Consider the following 20,615-nt stretch of genomic DNA (forward strand, 5'->3'; position numbering starts at 1 on the left):
AATATAAAGAAATGCTGAAATGTAACGAATTTGTTTATGAGTTAGAAAGTATCAGAACGTCCTGAGTTAACGGAATTTTGACAATTTTTAGTTGTCTCATAGTGCACCGGATTGCCCTGATATGAGTGCCGGCGTGATAGCACAGTTGTTAGAATCGCCGTTCTCCCTACATGCTAGAAAAAGGTCTGAGTTCGACCCCATCAGTGACGCTAGGAATTATTTTGGGTCTTTTTCACAACGTGGCTGAGTTCGTCGATCTCAGGAGAGGGTGGTGTGGTTTTTCTCCCGTAAACTCAGGACTTTGAGTTGTGTTGGGTTTTAGACGCACAACTATCCTGATATGAGAAGATACACCTTGAGCACGCTACATGATTTACTACACTACACTAAATAAATAACAAAAGTCTTTATTGCATGCTAGAAATACTGCAGCATAACAATGTGACCCTTCACAGCATACAAGTCTAGGAATTTCACATATACATAAGGACTGATGGTAACATCGTATGTTATTTACAACTAATAAGTGAAATGACAAAAAACAGTACTGAGTAAACACACGGGCAAATACTTTGCTTGACATGGGAAGGTATGCTGCAGCTTTACATACATTGTCTCCTTCGGCCTCTAGGTTTTTTTTTTTTTTTGTTGATTAGTCCATCACACCATGCAAATCACATCATTTATATAACTACCATAACGAAAATATTATGAATGAAACGATAAAATTAATTTTCCCAGTTTTAGCATGGTAGTTCTGTTAAATCACTATTGTTGAATCTGTTGAATCCCACGGGAATTGCATACATTTGCTGGAATATCTTTCCACGAAAGATTATAAAATTTGCTTCAACTAAAATGGTGATTAATGCATTAATTTCAGAAGTCCAAATTCTAGTACGTGTACGGAAATAAGAGTCGGAATGAAGTAATTTACATAGTACGTTAAGTGCGTACGGTGCGTTACGTTAGCGCACAAAGACACGTCTACTTACTAAAGTTTTAGTTAGAATATCACCTTAGCTTACATCTATTATTATTAACTACATGGTGCAAGGAAGCCTGAGGCCTTATGCTGCACCAGGCAAAAAAAAAAAAAAAATTCCCCGAATTTTCCTGAGAGAGAGAGTCAAAAGTTAAAGGGAATCATCAAGAAAGAGAAGGATCATGATATCCAACTCAGGATCCTTTGTGTGCCAAGCCCATACTCACCAGATATGAGCTCCTGGGGTTAAATCACAGGTAATCTTTTATTTCAACAAAAGAAGAGAAAAGAGTCCTTCGACTTCGTTAGGCGGTTTAGACGACCGAGGCTAGAAGAGTTTATAAATTTATCTATGTACATACTGAATTATTAAGAGCAGTCAGATTTTCAGCGCCACAGCCAAAATTTTGACTGTGGTGCTGAAAATATACACGTTTTTGTGGCAACGTACAGATTGACCCGGAAACTTTTTACATGCGCCTGCACACTCTAACCAGGGGAACACGGCCGTCCCATTAATCAAATGTCAGTCTCTTACTGTTTCCACAACTTATTCACCAGACAAATTTGAAGCTTCTCAGCACCTCGTACACTGTTGATCAATTTGGCTATTTATCAGAGATTAAGTTTTGACTTCTTATAAAAACAGCTGTTGAGCGTAGATTGATAGAAAATAACCAAAAGTAAAATTAGCTGTATTTTTAAAGAAATTTCGGATAATATTTATATTCGGTCATTTTCATAAAGTAATAAGGCTTTCTTCATTTTCATCCAGAAAACGAATTGCCCTTCTGCCTCTTCTGGCCATTCAATATACGTGCGAGTCCTTAATAAGTATTTCAGCTTGTTATTGACAAGAGCCGGTGGTAAATGACTAAGTTTCACTAAGACTAGTGCATTTCTCTTCTTTTCAAATAGACGGTACTGAGCCAGGTGCATTTCGAGAATGCACCACTGACTTTGCAGGAAATGTTCCGAGAGGATTAATATCACTTTTCTGCTAGCATCGATGCACTCTATGATGTTCGTAGTTATTTCAACGCCTCCAATGAAATCCCTGTCATGGACACACAACCGTAAACCCATATCTTCCCCTTCCAATCTGGGTACGAGGTCATGAACCACCCAAAGTCTGTCCGCAGTATTGTATGAAATAAATGCATCGTATTGAAAGTCATTCACTATATTGGTTTCTCTGAACCGCCTAACTCTTAACCTAAACAGAAAAACAAAGTAGCGGAAGTACCAACGGTAACGGACACCTAAATATGTAATTAAGATAAGTGATATTGTAATACACATCAATGGTGTTCCTAAGATTAGCATGAAGTTAATGGGCATCACAACGCACAATTCCTTTACATACGTCGCTTGCACAATGGGAACTCCTTTCATAAATTTCGGAAACTGGCAAATATACTCTTCTTTATCTAACTGTTTGCCCAGCCAGATTTGGAATTCAGGTAAGCTACACGAGGAACAGTTGAATGGATTATATTTTATGTTTAACTTCTGGATATTTTTTGTATCTTTAATCATCAAACTGTCCCACCTGCTAAGTTGATTATAAGCAAGATTTAAACTACTCAGGTTATTCATATGATTAAACAGATTATCATGCCAATCGGTAAGGCGATTTCTTTCTAATGAAAGATAATTCAGCGGTAAATTTTTGAACAAGTTAGGAGAGAGAGCGAATATATTATTGTGATTTAAGTAAAGTTTTCTCAGATTCAAAAGTGTACTAAAGGGACTGCTTTGGGAAAGACGCGATAATTTGTTATCGTTAAGATTCAAAACTTCAAGAGACTCAAGGCCAGTGAAAGTGAAATTTCGTAACGATACCATCATGTTATATGATAAATCCAGCTCCCTCAGTTCAAAAAGCTGAATAAAAGAATTATCTGAAATATTCACAATGCTACAATTTCGCATACGCAGTACCTTAAGCAGTGGAAAGTTCCGAAACGAATTTTGAACAATACGTTTTATGGGTGTGTTACTTAACAGAAGGTCAGAGCAATTTGACATGGAGTCGCTGTGGATAAAATTAAAACGTCTCTTCGGTGAATTATACGTTAAATCCAACTGACGCAGCTGTGGGATCCTCAGTGCAGCTTCGGGGATGTTCGAAAACTTATTTCCAGACAAATTTAAAATATTCAGTTTTCTTAATGTTGTAAACGCTTTTGGGTTTATTCTTTGCAGGTTTCCCCTTGTGAACTCTATTTTAGCAATGGTATTCGAAACAGGCAATACATTGTTTTCAATTTCACTCCACCCAAGATTAGAAATGGAGAGGTTATTAATCTGCAGATCAGATAACAGCATAAATACATCTCGAGTAACATCTGTGACTCTTTCATCAACGCTCAAGACTACTCTGGGTATGAAAGCTTGCTTCAGCTCAGGGCTCCATATTTTTATTAACTCATTTAGGGCTTTTGACGAAGATGTAGGGTTGTATAAATCAAGAGAAATACCTAATGCGATGGGAAGGACTTCTACATCCGAAGCACAAATAGAGTAGCCCGTATTTTCTGAAGAAAATACAGATTTTTCTGTGGCATGCATTATTCCAGCAAGAGGATAGCTGTCGGTGTGAAAAATTACTTCAATTGCCAAATTCTTAATTAAATACAAACTTGGTTCTACGGCTTTGTTCCAACCAAAAGTGCTATATTGTGTCAGATTAATTCCCATTATCTGATTACGCTTTTCTATATTAACTTTTTCAACTTGTAAACAGTAGTATGATGATGCATTCTGGGACAGTTTCACTGCTTTATAACGCACAGTAACATTAAAAACCTGTAACTGCGTTGGTATTTTGTCTAATGTGCCTTGCGATAGAAAAAATAGACTACAAGTAACTTTTATCTCACTGTTTCTGTTACGAGAACACATACATGATTTAATTTTTACCCGTTCTTCATCAGAATGTCGTTGACACGGTAGTGAACCTCCTTCGGCGACAGTGGGAGTCATAAAATATCCAGATATAAGCAAGTAGGCTACCTATGAAAAAAAGAGAAAAATATAAGAGTGCAAACAGTAGAGCACACTTTATAACTATTCGATAGAAACATTGATTTCTCCGTTTCTATTAATATCCCAAGAATTAAACTACTATAATTTGGTTGACAGTGGACATATGGAAAGCCATGAAAGAACAGAAATAGGATGCCTCATAAATACTACTGACTAAATTTCTTTATTGCTGCTAAGTACAGTACAGGTACTAACAACAATAATACTCAACATGGTGATATGGCCAGGTGTTAAAACAGAAAGTTACGTAGGAAATTATAAGTTACACAAAATGAAAAGTATATGTAATGAATGAAATTATAAAAAAATAATAATAATAAATAAATAAAAATATAATATGAATATCATAGCACAGTCGAGAATAAGTAAAACAATGGGAGGCTTTGAAGTTGAATCAAATCAAACCATGGATTGTTGTTGCCGCTGAAACACAGCGCGGTTCAGATTGGCAAGGTGTATTGGCAGGTATTGATGCTCGGTCATCAGGCACAGTTTTAGACACAAGGTTTGTAAGAGTTCATTCCAGTTGAAGAGATGCGATCCACTCTAGGAGGATGCGACGGTATTTTTAATCGACAACCACTTTCTGCAGATCAACTGCAAAACGTAGCAGTGCCTGTATTTTAAGAAGTGACTGGGCAGGTAGAAAACGATTACAAAATTTCAGACGGTTGTATTTCTGCATTAGTGTGAGGTCAGAATTCAAGGATGGCAGAGGGTTATGCCACTGACAGAAATCCCAGATGTTTGGGGTGTTTATCATTACTGTAAACATTTTTACCGTGGTCATTAAACGCTTGCTGTCAATTAACTTTGGGAGCCTGGATACATTTAGCTGCTCAGCCATGTCAGTGGTTCTCACTTGGGGGGGGGGTCGGCAGTGCTTATTTGTGGCCAATTTCAGGGTCCAGCATTAACATGTGAACAACGGTTTTTGAACTGAGGCCGAAGCAGATTCCCAAATTTCAGATGCATATAAAACAACTGGATAAACGGTGGTTTGAAGATATCTGAAAGTGGTTGCGGCATCGTTTGAATGAAGAAGGTGTTGCTTCGCTCTCCAGCGTAAGTTGATAAATCGCTTCCGGAGGCATTCTGTGTGCGCATCAAATCTCAACTTCAGATTGAAATAGACACCGACGTCCTTATGGCTGGTAACCACTGGGACGAGAGTGCCACAAACGAATGGTTGAATTACTGTTGGTTGCTGTTTGAGTGAATAAATCATTATTTCAGATTTAGAAGGGTTAAGGTTTAACCCGAAAATCTGCAAGTAATTTGAAAGACCGGTAAAGCTCTCTGTGATTGAAGATGCAATTGCCTTTGAGTTTGCAGATGGTGGGATTAAGGCAAATAACTTAATATCATCGGCATAAATTAAAGCATCGTCATGGGGACACATAAAAGGAACAAGAATGGCTGAGAAAAGGAGGCCAGAAAGGACACCACCTTGTGGGACTCCTGCAGTTATTTTCCGGGTAAAGTGGGGCTTTTTCATTATGAGGTGGGCACTCCTATTATATCCAAATATAAGCAAGCAGGCTGCCTATATAAAAAAGAAAAAATAATAAAAATATAAGATTGCAAACAGTAGAGCACACTTTATAATTATTCGATAGAATCATTGATTTCTCCGTTTCTAAAATCGGCGTAGACAACAGCCAATTCGAATTTAGTTTCGAAGGCCTGAAGGGTGGATGTATGAGGTGATGGTGAATCTATACTGAGTGTTCACTGAATTATGACAACTGAATGCGACCCGTTGACCACGTGAGGTACGAGAGTGCACAGTTAGTCGACCTACGTAGCATAGATAAGGTGCCAGTGATTCGGTAGGTAGTAAAATACCGAGCATGATGGGTAAAAGGAAGACGGTTGTTATCGGACTTTGATAAAGGACAGATTGTGGGTGGTCGACTAGCTGGTGCCTCGATTTCCCAAACGGCTGAACTGGTGGGGTGTTCGAGAGTCGCTGTTGTTAAAGTGTACCAGGATTGGCGTCAAAATGGTCAAACAACGAACTGACGGCAAAACTGCAAAGGTCAGCAAAAGGTTAATGTTAGAGGTGAGCGCCGGGTCCGACGACTCGTACAGGCGAACAGGCGCAGCACTCTTGAAGAGTTGACTATCCAATACAACATAGGCCAACCCGGAACAATATCTGGCTACGTCGCACGCATGGGCTATACCAGCAGACGACTTCCACGGCATCCTCTCCTAACCAAGGTTCATCAGCGTAAAAGACTCGCCTTGTGCAAAGAGCATGCAAGTTGGACTTTAGAAGACTGGCAGAAGGTGTGCTGGTCGGATGAGTCACGTTATTTATTCCACACCGTGGATGGTCGTGTACGGATTTGGCGTCAACAACATGAGCCTATTGATCCATCATGCATGGTATCAAACGTGCAGGCCGGTGGAAGCGGTTGAATGGTGTGGGGCATGTTTCACTGGCAGGAACTTGGACCCCTGGTGCATGTGGAACAACGTATCCCTGGTCTCCGCTATTGTCAACTGCTTGCTAACTGTGTACACCCCGCTATGTTACACTTTTTCCCCAATGGCGATGGTGTCTTCCAAGATGACAATGCCCCGAGCCATCGGACACTTGTTGTGCAGGAATGGTTTGAGGAACACTGTTCTGACTTCCAGCATATCGATTGGCCTCCGAACTTCCCCCGATATCAATCCCATTGAGCACTTGTGGGACTCTATGGAAAGGCATATCAGGCGTCTGGATACACCAATCACATCCATACCTGCATTGCTGACCGCATTACACACAGCTTGGTTGGCTCTACCTCCCGAACGCTTCCGGCATCTTGTTGAATCAATGCCATGTCGGATAGCTGCTGTACTGAGGGCAAAAGGAGGATCTACGAAGTATTAGGTAGGTGGTCATAATTCAGTGATCACTCAGTGTATTTGCGACCTCGAGATGGAACTGTTTCAGTTTCTGTGGCATGAGATGTTTGCTTAAATCTGGAAGGAGTACTCTTTTCTAGGAGTTTAGGAGGGTGGAAGAAGTTGAGATTGGTCTGAAATCCAACAACCCAAATCGTTTGGGCTTGTTGGCACTTTAACTTTAGGTGGCAGAATCACAGAGTATTCACTTCAATGGGCAGGGAAAACTCGTGCGGAAACGACTGAGTTGAAGATTGAAATGCATATAGGATAAAGGGGCGAAAGCACTTAATCATGAAATGCGGTATCTTATTTCGGCTAGATGGACACAGGGAGTTTATAGCATTTATCAGTTGCTTTCTGGTGACAGAAACGATGAGAGGTCATTAGTAGGAGCAAACTCCGAGTATTGGAAAGGAAGTTCTGCATAAGCAGAATTGGCTTTGAATCTTGCAGTGTAGTCCATCCAATTATTTGGATCAAGATTTGAAATAATGACGCGGTATGGGGTGCTTTTCCTTTAGACAAGGTAGTATCGGTATATCTCTTTATGGCTGATGCCTTGAAGATAGCTCTTGCTTTGGAATACAGAACCCGATATTGGGTTGTGCCAGAGATTTTCCACTTTGGTTTGCCTACGTGAAAAAATTGTTTTTTTCAGCCTTTTATAAATGAATTCTTGAAATGAATGCAAAATAAAAATAACCATTTACCATAAAATTATTAGATGCGTTAAATAAAATTAGAAAAGGCAGATGTCTTCAGCAAAACGCTTATACTCTGTGTACAAAAATAAAGTCATAATCCATAATTTTCCCAATAGTTTTTGGCAGACGTGCACTTTTTTTTTTCTTTTTTTCTTTTTTCTTTTTTTTTTTTTTTGTAATTTTATTATGAAATTTACGAACCAGCGATAGAGAGCCAGCAGTTTTTTTTACGTGAAAAGAAATTTTTATTATATATTGCACGATATCAACCACATCCAGGGTATGAAAATTAAAAACTGTACGCCTAATGGTGCCCAAAATTATACAGAAAGAGAATTCTTATTAAAAACTTTAAATTATTGTTATATTTTTGTAATATCAATTATAATTGCGTATACAACTTTCCGACTGCCACATGACTGCAACAGTTTGACATTCATAAACAAATGTTTAACAAAACCTGGATAAAGTATACGTGTCGGCATAGCCTCTTTCTGTACACAGCTATGAGCAAATTGTGTTTGCTGCTTACTGAGTCGATCTCATATTGTGGAGGCACTTCACCAGAGTTGCCTTAGTTTTGCGCTATTCTAAATAAAAGGCACTGTTCCAATTGTGAAATTTATACGAGTGTATTTCTTTCTATTTAAAGCGTGTGCCACTACTATCCATAACCAGCTTTCGACTCTGGTTGTAGTCTCATTGGGCAGGTAAACATTGTGAATACCTGAGAAACTCAGTAAGAAACTAAGATCAGTGCACTAAGTAGCACCCAGCTTGCTCATAGCTGTACACAGAAAAGAAGCGATTTCCAATAAAGGCATTGTACATTCCCAGTACGTACAATGACTTTACATACCTTTCATAGCTTGCGGTTTTGGCCTAGACTTAACTATGAATAAATGTAAATATTAAATATTATACTCTGTGTACAAAAATAAAGTCATAATCCATAATTTTCCCAATAGTTTTTGGCAGACGTGCACTTTTTTTTCTTTTTTCTTTCAATAATATAAATTAGATACAATGATCAAAATAAATTTGACACAAAATAAATAAAATTAAGTAGAAAAACGACAGGGAGTAAAGCTTGCAAACGATATTATGAACATTATAAAAATTTAACATTCCGTTTTTCCGAGATTTGTCTCGATGTCCGAAAGCTTCCGGGAAAATTTACTGGTTTTCCAATATCTTAAACGTGGTGTTAGATTTACCCAACAATTTTTATCATCTCCATTCGGAGGAATTCACTTGCAAAAGTCTGAAAAACAATTTATTCGCGTAAGTTCAACAACAGCTGATTCTGAAAAAAAAAAAATAATAATAAAGATGCCAGCTGGGCATACACTTCTCTTCTTTGTCTTCAATAGTTTAGAAGTGGTTTTAGTGGTACAGATTTTGAGAACACCACTGTGCCATCCTGAAGGCTAATATGCGGAATTGCACGTGGACAGCCAATCTTAGTTGTGTGGTCGGACATTCTGTTTTACAATCTCCATTGACCTTACATCAAACTTACACAAGAATGTGTGTTATTTTCATTGCTAAGTTCGCCGAACTTTGTGATGTTGAGAATTTTATTATTTAGAAGATGTAAGGTATAACAAGTTATTGACATATTCAAAAACTGGGTGGTCAAGTATATAACAAGCGATCGAGAATTAAAATTTTTTGAAATATTGAAAGCATTTTGCTTGCTAAAAAAAAAAGACGCCTAGAGTTATTGTAAAATTAAACGAAGTCCTTCCATTGTTATATTGTTGTAGGGATTTTGGCGCATCAGCGACTTAGACCATAATCATTTAAGTGTCCTTAAATTGCCTCTCTTCTGTGGTCAATCTGTGAAACTTCCTGAAACAAGTGTCAGGCCTCTTAAAGGCCTGACACTTTTTCAGGCCGTTTCACAGATTTTTTGTGCTGTCGGAGGTGTTGAAGGTGGAAGTGGGCATTTGCCTAGGTGCCACCCTGACTCAAGAACATATAAATAAATAAAAAATATTCTTTCCAGCAGGGAAGACCTATACTATAAAAACTTGGAGAGTCATGGGGTAACTATCGAGGAGGTTAAGAGTGAAACTACTTTGTGCTTCGCGATAAAGGACAAAGGAACCACCTCTAACCACCAAGTCATCTCGTTTACTCCTAGAGTCCATAAGATTGTAATGTCCATGGACAGGCTATACTTGGGGTACAGTTGCCCACAAATTTCGGCCCTTCATTGTGGTGAATAAATACTTCTGCTTGGGGTATGGACACACGTCACAGCACTACTACTATATATCCCCTATCTGTAGGCACTGTGCGTGCAGCGGCCATGTTCAGGCGTAGTGTCCTAATCGTGACCAGGACCCAAGTTGTGCAAATTGTAAGAGGAGACGTGGGGATCAGGCACATTCAGTCCGGGACACCAAATGTCCAGAATATCAGAGAGCTCTAGAACAAGTACGACTAAGGACCGTTGATGAGTAGGAACTCCAAAACAATAAACCAACGAGATAAAAACCTTCGGCAAGTCTCCAGACAAGTGCCTACTATGGTCAGACCATTCCGCAGCAAGCATCTCAAGCTGATGCAGCTCAACGGGCACAGGTTCAGGACGGTTGCAAATCAGATTAGGAGAGCAGCAGAGGACCACGAAATTGACATAATTATGATACAAGAGCCATATTCCACTAAAATCCAGCAGAACAGCACATCTAAAATAATAGGATTCCCTTTTCACGCCAAAGTAATCCAATCCTCATTGCAAGACCCTAAATCATGTATAGTGGTGATGAACCAGGATATCGATATCCTGGTAGTACAGGGCCTCTGTAATAAATTTGCAACATGCATACAAGTGAACTACTTCTCCCTTTCCATCTACTGCATCTCCCTTTACTGCCCACCCTCTCAGGAACTTGATGGGGCATTAAACTACCTGGAGTTCACATTGGACTTTTTGGGACAAGGGGAAGTCCTGATTGCCTCTGATGTCAATGCAAAATCTCCCCTCTGGCATAGTACGACCACTGATCCCCGTGGTCTACTCCTGGAGGACTTTATAGCAACCCAAAACCTCATTGTTCACAATAAACCCGGCATTTCACCGCGTATAGCAGCCAAACTGGGCAATCAAATATAGACATAACAGCAACCACAAACAATCTAAAAGCCAAAAACAGTAATTGGACCATAATACCGAATTGGACCTTGAGTGATCACAGGGTCATCCTCTTTCACGTCAATCTCTGCAGGACGCCACCAACACAGGGGAATATCCCAGAATTCATCAGGTTCTCTCTCAGGAAGGTGGACTGGCAGTTCTTTGACATTGAGGAGGACTTTCCGAAACTCGAGGTCGAACCCCTCCCAGTGCTCACTCCTGAGGAGTTAGGAACAAACATTCAAGACTCAATTATCAAAGCATTCTATAGATCAGCCAGGAAGAGAAAATTTTCCCCAAAAAGTCTGTGCTTATTGGAACGTTGAGCTCACAAACCTGGAACATCGTCTGGTTGAAGCGTTATTTATCTGTATCATTTGTTGCCAGACCGCATGGTCACCATGTGGCTGGCGGCAGGACTATAGAGAGGCTGCCGATATAACGCGGCGGCCACGTCTCAACCTGACACCTTGACTAGGGAGGTGCTATAGCGACTGTAACCTTGGACAGTGACTGGGTCCCAGCCTAATATGGGAAAGCTAATATGGGATATCGTGTATTCCCCCCCCCCGCCATAAGTTCTCCGTGGTAAGGCGCGAACTATCTTGTTGACCACACTACTGTATTTTGAATGCCACCATTGTGCTCGCCGCCCCCAGAAATCCCCTAGAGAAGTAGTTCCACTCTTCTAGGGGTATTTTTGCATTCGGCTGTTGTCCCCCCTCCAAAGTGAAGTGGGGGGATAGACAATATCTTTGAAAACTGTTTGTGCAGCAACAGATAAACCTACGAACTTGTGGTTAACAACTGCCATCTTTTTAAAAGAGCTACCAGAATATATTGAAGCATTCCCGATTATCCGAACTCTCCAGATTATTCGGAATACATAACAATGGAAGGGAGACACGAAAAAATTAAGGACTCCCGGTTGCAGAAACAAAGCGACGAACTGACCATAATAGATCAACCAGGCAAGATGGAGGAGGTCCGTCCAGGGGACACCTTGAGCAAGAGGAAAAATCGAAAGGAAGTGGACCCTAAATTCGAAAGGAAGACCCCACTCGCAGGCCGAAACAAGCGAACAACCTGAACCAACAGCATCACAAAGAGATGCAAACAATGAAAGAGAGTAGGAGCCACAGCTGCACCATGCACTGCTGGAGGGCTAAGTCTATAAATAATCCCTCAAAACTGAAAACGATCCCAGAGAATATTTTTAAAGAAAACCCAAATAGAATATCTACGGGTCTGAGGTCCCAAATAGTTACCATATTTTACAAAATAGAGACAATCCTCCATGACACATACCTAGAAAGCCAAAAAGCTACTACAAGGCTACAAGCCTATATAGAATGCGGGGCCAAACAAATGCCACAGCGCGCCCCGACATACTCGGAAGCGCTGAGGACCCCATTAACGAATGAAGCTCAATCGACTGCAGAGGGGCACCAGAGGAAGAGAGCCCTATTACCCACACCAAACCTAGTGATCCTTAAATCTAAGGAGGCAGGTAAAATCTCCACAAGCGAGGGGCTTAAAACAAAGATAATCAACAACATGCGAGAGGACCTCAGGCACATGAGAATTAAAGGAATGCGAAAAATGAGAGACGTAGGGCTGGTGATAGAAATATAAACCAGACAAGAAGCCCAGAGCATAATAGAAAACCCTAAAATAGACTCCCTTGGTTTTACGGCCCAGCCACCCAGAAGGAAAGGATCATCAATATTAATCTTTGATGTAAACCCGGAAGTTACGGCAGCACAGCTCGTGGAAGAACTATACTACAAAAACATACGAAAGGAAATACCAGATAAGGAACCGCATGATCCGCTTGTCCTATCTTAAAAGATAGGACAAGAGTATGCATAGAATGGGGCAGCTTTCGGGAACGGGTGGCAGTTCCCAAATGTTTTAGATGCTGCAAGTTTGGTCACTCCTCCCACATATGCTCCCAAACGGTCCCAACGTGCGGACATTGCACCGAGAAGAGACAGGGATTTAAGGATTGTCTGCACAAAAACAAAGCAGCTGCCTGCGCAAACTGCAGGTCCATGAAGCTGGATCATGCCCACTCAATCAGGGACCCCAACTGCCCGAACTATCTCAAAGCAAGAGCAACTACTAAAATAGAATCAACTATGGGGACAAGAACTAAAGAATATAATAAAACAAAGATCGAAATAATACAAATAAATGCACAGCGAGCCAAAGCAGTGGCAGACCAAATCAGTGTCAAGGCTGATGAGGAAAATATAGACGTAATTATTCTGCAAGAGCCATACGTCCACGCAGGGTGGGTAGCGAGGTACCCACTGCGATATAAGATAATCCATACTGAAGAGGACACCCCATGGGCAGCGGTTCTAATCAGAAATGCAAACATAACCGCAACCAAAATAACCCAACTCTGTACCGCCTAGGCTGCTTGTGTCCAGATTATCACAGCACTGGGCTCCCTTTATGTTGTGGCCCTCTACAGCAGGCCGGGACAGGAAATGGAGACCACAATTAGCTACTTTTGTCACCTCCAGAACACCCTACCAAACGAAAAAATAATTATAGGAGTGGACATCAACTGTCGTTCCCTGCTATTGCATAGCGCCACTGCTGACCAAAGGTTGTTGTTGTTATTTGGTTTTTAGGAGCATTATCAACTAAGGCCATATTGCTCCGCTGACCAAAGGGATACTGCAAACGGACAACAGCTAGAGGATTTCGTACTGGGTTCGCAGTTCACAGTATTGAACCAGCCGCACTAGTTACCAACATACTGCAACACCCTCTGGGTGGCCACAATAGATATCTCCATGGCAACTAGAAACCTGACAAACCACGTGGCCGACTTGAGGGTGGAGGAAGCGTGGACCACCTCGGACCACCGAGTCATCAACTGCAAAATAACTAGAACACTGACAAGGGAAAAAATAGTAAAGCAAATACGCCACAGATACGCTGTCGCCAAAGCAGACTGGCCGAAATACAAAGAGCTTTTAACTACAGCGATTCGTAACAAACCGCCGTCCCTGGATCCACGAAACAACCCACATGACCTACAGAAGGCAACCACGGAACTGATAATTGACATAAGCAATCAAACCATTAGGAAAAAACACCCTCAAATGGGAGCGGTCCCTTGGAGATTGCAGCCCTCCGGCAGAGAATGATGAAAGAAAGAAAAGACTTTCAAAGAGCCCGAAGAACATGGCCAGCAAATGAAGTCGAAGCATTAAGACAGAGATATAAACAAGCCAGAAACCAATATACCGAAGCTGATTTTTGTCATGAATACGATTCTTCAATCAAAGTGGGCAGTTGACAAAAGAAACGGCGATCGGTCAGGAGAAAAACGGTTCTCCTAGGTCTCTGGGTTAGTCTTCAGCTAGGCAACAACCTGACCACAGCTACCACCACAACTGTCCTTGGTCATCCACTTGAATATATAGGTCCCCCCCTCCCTATGCCTTCACCATGTTCTCATTGGCCAGGTTGCTCATTAATGGGGGTAAAAGAACCAAATAATGGGGGTAATTCCTAGGGTAAAAGAACCAAATAATGGGGGTAATTCCTAGGGTAAAAGAACCAAATATCCCAGCAGGTGTCTGCTGGACCCGGAGGCCTAATTCCCTGTATAGGAAATACTTAACATAATCAACTAGCAGCTATGAGATTCATATTTCACCTTGAAGTCTATTTTGGAAATACATTACTAATTCCTCTCTGAAGAAGATTTGGTCAATGCTGATAGAATAACGTTAGCTCACTGTGTTGTGACCCACTTAACAAAGATCGGATAGTGTTACACTTCCTGTCCTTCACCTAGTAAGCTAAAGAACATTGTTAGTCACGGCATCGCATTTCTCACTATACGTACAGTAGTGGACAAAAGTATGGGGTGACTTGGCTAAGTAATATCCTTTAAATGTGAGAATTCAGCTATTCTATAATGATATTATAGAATCCATTAATAAAGCCACCTAGCTACCTACGAAATACACCACCAGCCCAGATTCGCCTTGAAAATTGGTATCATATATAATGTTGACATTCTCCTTTACATCTTTAATGACGCCTTGAAACGAACTCAATTCCAAATATTGCGTTGTTTTCTTTTCAGGCCTGTTCTCAAGTTTTATAGCAGTTCTCGCCTTGCTTGAAACCATTTTTCGATTACCAGACACAATATACGTCGCCGATATCGATCACTTAGTAATGATTTTCGACCACAGTTCTGCCGCTGGTCTATGATTAATTCGGACTCATACCATTCCTGAAAACTCTTATTACTGTTCTTTCTGAAACACCAACAAATTCAGCTACTTCTCTAACAGGATGTCCTATCAAATGCCATTAATTATTTTTTTGCCACTTACTAATCATAAATCTTTTCTGCGCCCCATCTTTTATGGTGGAAACCCCTACAGTAACAGCTGGTGTATCTGAAAATACTATAGCGAAAACGGGTTAATTAAGTTTTTACTCCAATTTCAGTGTTGTAAGCAAACAAGCACAGAAAGATACGTGTTCAATCTGTTGTTTTTGTCACAAAATAAAAATAAAATTAAAAATCCATCCACTTCATTTGCCCATCTCTTCTAAAAATTTAGTGTAATCTTTCTTTAAAGTCATTCAAATTACATAAATTTACTGCTTTACATTTTGTCAAATTTATTACACAACACCACCTGGAATTTTATTCCAATAAACTTCCATAGATTATCAGCATTTCTTTTCATTGAAAAGAAATGCTGATAATCTGAACGTTTTTGAAAAGCAGCATGAAAAGCTTTTCATTGTGCATGAAAATTAGCTGCTTGAAAAACATTTCAAGCAGCTAATTTCAATCATATAACTGATAAGTTTGTCACAGTAAAGGCCCATAGAGGAAGTTTTAAATAAATGATAAATTTAGCATTATTGTTTATATGTTTTCTTTATGTTTTTTTTTAATTCATTAAAAGTTCCTTTATGTTTTTTTTTTAATTCATTAAAAGTTCCTTTATGTTTTTCTATAATAATTTATATTTTATTTAATGTTCGTTTCTTTCGAAATATTTTTATAGATATATTTTAATTATTCACTGTTTTATTTTGTAATGTTTATTTACGTGGGGCTTGAGCAGAATATTTTTTTTTTTTTTATTTTACACAAAGCACAAGAATGGCAGTTGCGATCCCAACATTCGTTTAACATATGAATGAAATAGAATAATTAAAATTAAATTTAAGAGTTTGTACAATTTCCAGATATAATTTGATTTACATTCAGCAGAAATACATTGCATTATTCGAATTCCGTCTTCCCTGAACGTTTATAAAAAAATTTAATTTATGTGTTTACCTAAAAAACCTATTGGAACGGTCCCCAACCTTTTTTGTGCCTGCGAGTACATTCCATTGTTTATGAGATGAGTGAGTGGCTGGCTCTAACCAATTAACTTTTTTTTTTTTTTTTTATCTCTTATGATCAAAATGTGTATTTTTTTTACTTCTACATCATGATTCCCGAAGAACACTATTTTATCTTTCCCTTTAACTGCTTTTACCCTCTTCTGGGAGAGGATAAAACTGTTCCTGGGAAATCCTGGGATCGCTCTTGTATGGACACCATATAACGCAAAAGTTACATTTAACGGTACAAAAACCATACATTAAAAAATATGTACTTTTATAACAAAAGTTATTACCTAGACTTACTGGAAAAGACAAACACTGTTCTCTCGCGTGGTAAAGATTGGTAAGCGGTATTCTCTCTCTAACCGCGTAGTGCATGTTTTTCAAATGAATTCTTATATACTTTTGCAGAAGCATAGAGTTGACGTACCTTGCAAGTTTTTAATCTTAATGTACGTTTCTTACTCATATTCATGCCTTCATCCTTTATTATAATCTCTTTCCGTAAACACTCGGGCACCCAGAATAGCCTTGGCGACCACCATGGCACTGCATTCAGCTAGTTGCTAGAAGAACAAACTTTGGCTTAATTTTAATTTGATTCAGGGGAAAATCAAAAGCTATGTTTGATTTAATTGATTGTAAAATTGCATTTGATTTGATTTGATTATAAAATTTCAGTAGCTATTAACGGTATCAACAAAAGCACTTATGATCAAGTTTTTATGTGCTTCAAAACCAAAAAACAAAAAAAAAAAAAAAAATTACCAAAGAGTTTACAACCCTGAATTTTATTTATTTATTCGCTTTTTTTTTTTTTTTTTTTCAGAAACTATTCAAAGCGTTCATCAATGAAAAATGTCATAGTGATTTATAAGGTGAGATGTCTTTGAGCTACAATGGTATTCTCGATTGTGACGAAACACCATTACTAGAACATTACAGTAAGTAATAAAATACAGAAACCAAAAACAAATAATAATAGCGAAATTAATAACTTAATGAAATAATAATTAATTAAAAGAGAAAAGAAAGGGAAGCGACTGTATTTTGGCCTACTCATGGGTAGTAACTTAACGGAAATCATATGGTTAATCAATGCATGTATTTTAATACATTCAATGCATGTTATTAAAATATTGCATTTCCTTGAACTTTTCCATCTATTTCGATTAGAACATGGGAAGTACATTTCCCACGTACTTTGATTATTCATAAACTATCCAAAAAGAAAAGTAAATCAGACTCACCAGAACCATTACTAAATGTTAAATAACTTGAATAAACAATTTCCTCTCAACTAAGATGTCGTTCTCGCTTCAAAAATCTTATTTCTTCATATGAAGCATTAATGACAAATTATTTCTTTTAAATTAAGAAAAAAAAAAAAAAAAAGAGAGAATAAATAAAACACTTTTCAATCTTTAAGAATGTTTACTTAACCGACCAAGTTTGGTAAGAGTCATGTGTTTCTCCGCTTTGCTTTTACATCACATCCTTCCGTGTCCGTGAAACTTCCTGTCTTGCAGTCGCAACGCTTACAAATGAAAAATAAAATCATTTTGTACGTGTGCGCATGTATTTTGAATTTACGTACAACATTCTCATGTCAATTTGATTCGTGAATTACGTATGACGAAACACTCATGAGACCTGGATATGAACATTCCAGGTCTCATGAGTGTATCTAGACGTATCTAGATGGGACGTATTCAAATTGCAGAGTGTGAAAATGATATCCAGCGACGGACTGGGTGTCATTTTCATGGTACACAAACAGAGGCCGACTGGGTCGAAAATTTTTACAGGGGAAAACTGATAACGACCTCTAGCCAGGTCCAGACATTTGGTCTGCACAGTTTAGACGTTGAAAACTGACATGTCCACATGGCTCCGTTTCTGTGCAGTCTTTTCACTCATTTTTAAAGTGAATTGCGCCCAAGGTGGATGAAGTGTTGCTCTTAGCAACTTTTTCACTGTGCCTGGCTAAATAGGTCGATTGTATATACAGTATGTACTTCATAGTAGGCTGGCATTCATCCAGAAATTACCTGCAGAGCTTCAGAGGAAACCGTCCACCATGCCCTGGTGACTCCCAATAATGCGGATCTTTGTGCCTGGGTTAGGTACTTTTGGACCATTACAGTTCCAGCCCTGTGAACCCAAGCCCCAGAAGCATAAGTCATGATCGAAACAAAGAGACAATTATATAATAGTGTCAAAGAACGTCCCTTAATGCTCCAATCAGACCTAACAACTCTTCGGAGGTTGGCATACAGAAGCCTTGTTTTATTTTTAATATATTTTGCATGTTCAGTATAAAACAGTCTTTCTTCCAACTGGAGGCCTAAGTACTTAGTCATCCTGACATACCTAACAGGATCCCCATTCAGCCGCAAGGTAGGTGGACGATTCATGCTCAGCCTACCTTTAAGGAGCATCTGCACTGTTTTACTGATTGAGATCTCTAGTTTATTATGGCGGCTACATTCGCTCAATAAATTAAAGCATATCCTGCTCTACTTTCCAACTGAGATCGTGACCCTCCATATACCAACATAGCCAGATCATCAGCATATGCGATGCATTCTATTCCTTCAATTTCCTGCTCAAGGAAGGTGTTAAACACTATATTCCAAACAAAGGGGCCCATCACCGAGCCCTGGGGACATTTCTTGTTCTATTAGTTCATATCTATTTTTAACAATTATTTTTCTTTCGCTGAAGTAGTTCTTCATAACTTTGTACACTGTCGTAGTACAGCCTATTTTCCTTATTCTAGACAAGATGCTTTCCCACCAGAATCTATCGACGCACTACGGAAGTCAATGAAAACACCTAGCACATACCTTTCATTACTCTCCTCAACAGTTCTAGTAAGTCTATATGCTGCATCCTCAGTACCTTTTCCTTTATTAAAACCATACTGGTTTTCTGAGGACATAGACTTATTTTGATAAATAATCATAAGCCGATTTACCACCAGCCTTTCATATGCTTTCCCTAGTACAGAGAGAAGAGCAATAGGTCGGTATGCGCCAGTTTCATTTAACAATCTGTCTGTTCCTTTGATTAGTAACTTCACGTGTGCAGTCTTCCAACTCTTAGGAAAAACACCTCGTCTTAGGCACTTATTGTACAAAGTCACAAAGATTTGTGGTGTCAGTGCAAAAGCTTTCTTCAGCACTACTACTTCAACTTTATCTAGGCCCGGAGACTTACTATCCTTTGCCTGAACAATAGTGGACTCAACCTCCTGAATAGAAAACTCAAGCTCTTCCTCTTCCAAGAGGCACTCTTGATTTTCTGACATCAGATCCATTCTCTGATCATTATCATCTTGGTTTAAACTTGGAAAAAGGTCGCCAGTATCCTGCTCACAGTTTCACTCCATCCTAATGTTTGGTCATCCTCAGATCCAACAGTAGTTGTTATTTTTGCCAAGTTAATATTTTTCTTGGAATTTAAAATTTTATATGTAGTACCCCATAGGTCTCTGGATCCTTGCTCTTCAACATAATTTTTCCAGTGAGTACTCTTAGCTTCATTTATTGCCCTTACATAAAGCCTTCTCTTTTCCTGGTGTAATATCACATATTCAATAACAATGTCCAGATTTCCCAAGCGTCGGTGTCTTTGACATTTTCTTCTAAGTTTATTAACTTCCTGTCTCATTCTGGACAATTCTTCGGTCCACCAAAATGGTCTAGCCAGAATGCACATCTTCTTCGTGCTGTGGTTACAGGATTGAACAAGCACTTCTGTAAGTAAGTGGATATAGTCATCGATCTCTAGTTCTTCCCAATTCACATTTTTAATTAATTCCCTATACTTTTCATTGAAATTTGGCCATATAGCTTTTTTAGTAGAATATCGATCAAGAATATTCCATTCTCTTCGATAGTCTCGATACTGTACCGTAAATAAGATAGCGTTATGATCGCTTGTGGTATAGTTTTCATCCAACTTCCAATTGTTTATCTTGTTTCTAACAGCCCCTGTTGCAAGAGTGAAATCGATATCCATGCACCGTATGAAATGTTGGAGGATGTCCTAGAACATTTAGTATCTCCATTCCAGTAGAGGCTATATATTCCTCTAGCAGCATTCCTCTTTCATCGGAATTTTCACCTCCCCAGAGCGGTGAGTTGGAGTTTGAGTCGAGTGCTATGACCCATTGTATACCCAATAGCCTATGCACTTTTTCTAAGTATTCAATGTCAGGCTCGATATTCTCAGAGTGTCGGCAATAGAGAGTCACCAGGTAAATTCTTCCAAATTCACCTATCAATTCACAGCATACCGCATTTTCGTTGCATAGGGTTGACACTTTGGTCACCACTATGTCTGGTATTCTAATTACGATTGCGGTATTAGGTGACTCTCCCTAACTCAGTACTCTGTAATTTTGTGGATAACATCTCACCTG

General features: G+C 39.2%; 1 protein-coding gene across 1 annotated transcript; it reads right to left on the bottom strand.

The window, feature by feature from the left end:
- Positions 1-1,482: 1,482 nt before the first annotated feature.
- On the bottom strand, positions 1,483-17,525 carry LOC150078555 (toll-like receptor 10). Its single transcript, XM_090384609.1, has 2 exons — positions 17,437-17,525; positions 1,483-4,003 (listed from the first exon to the last, which is right to left on the bottom strand). Exons 1-2 carry the CDS (start codon positions 17,443-17,445, stop codon positions 1,709-1,711), a joined length of 2,304 nt encoding a protein of 767 aa, XP_090240735.1. The 5' UTR covers positions 17,446-17,525; the 3' UTR covers positions 1,483-1,708.
- Between the last annotated feature and the right edge of the window lie 3,090 nt (positions 17,526-20,615).

The sequence above is a fragment of the Mastigoproctus giganteus genome, chromosome 11 (assembly GCF_048544385.1).
Source record: "Mastigoproctus giganteus isolate SK-2022 chromosome 11, ASM4854438v1, whole genome shotgun sequence".
In the NCBI taxonomy this organism is placed as follows: domain Eukaryota; kingdom Metazoa; phylum Arthropoda; class Arachnida; order Uropygi; family Thelyphonidae; genus Mastigoproctus; species Mastigoproctus giganteus.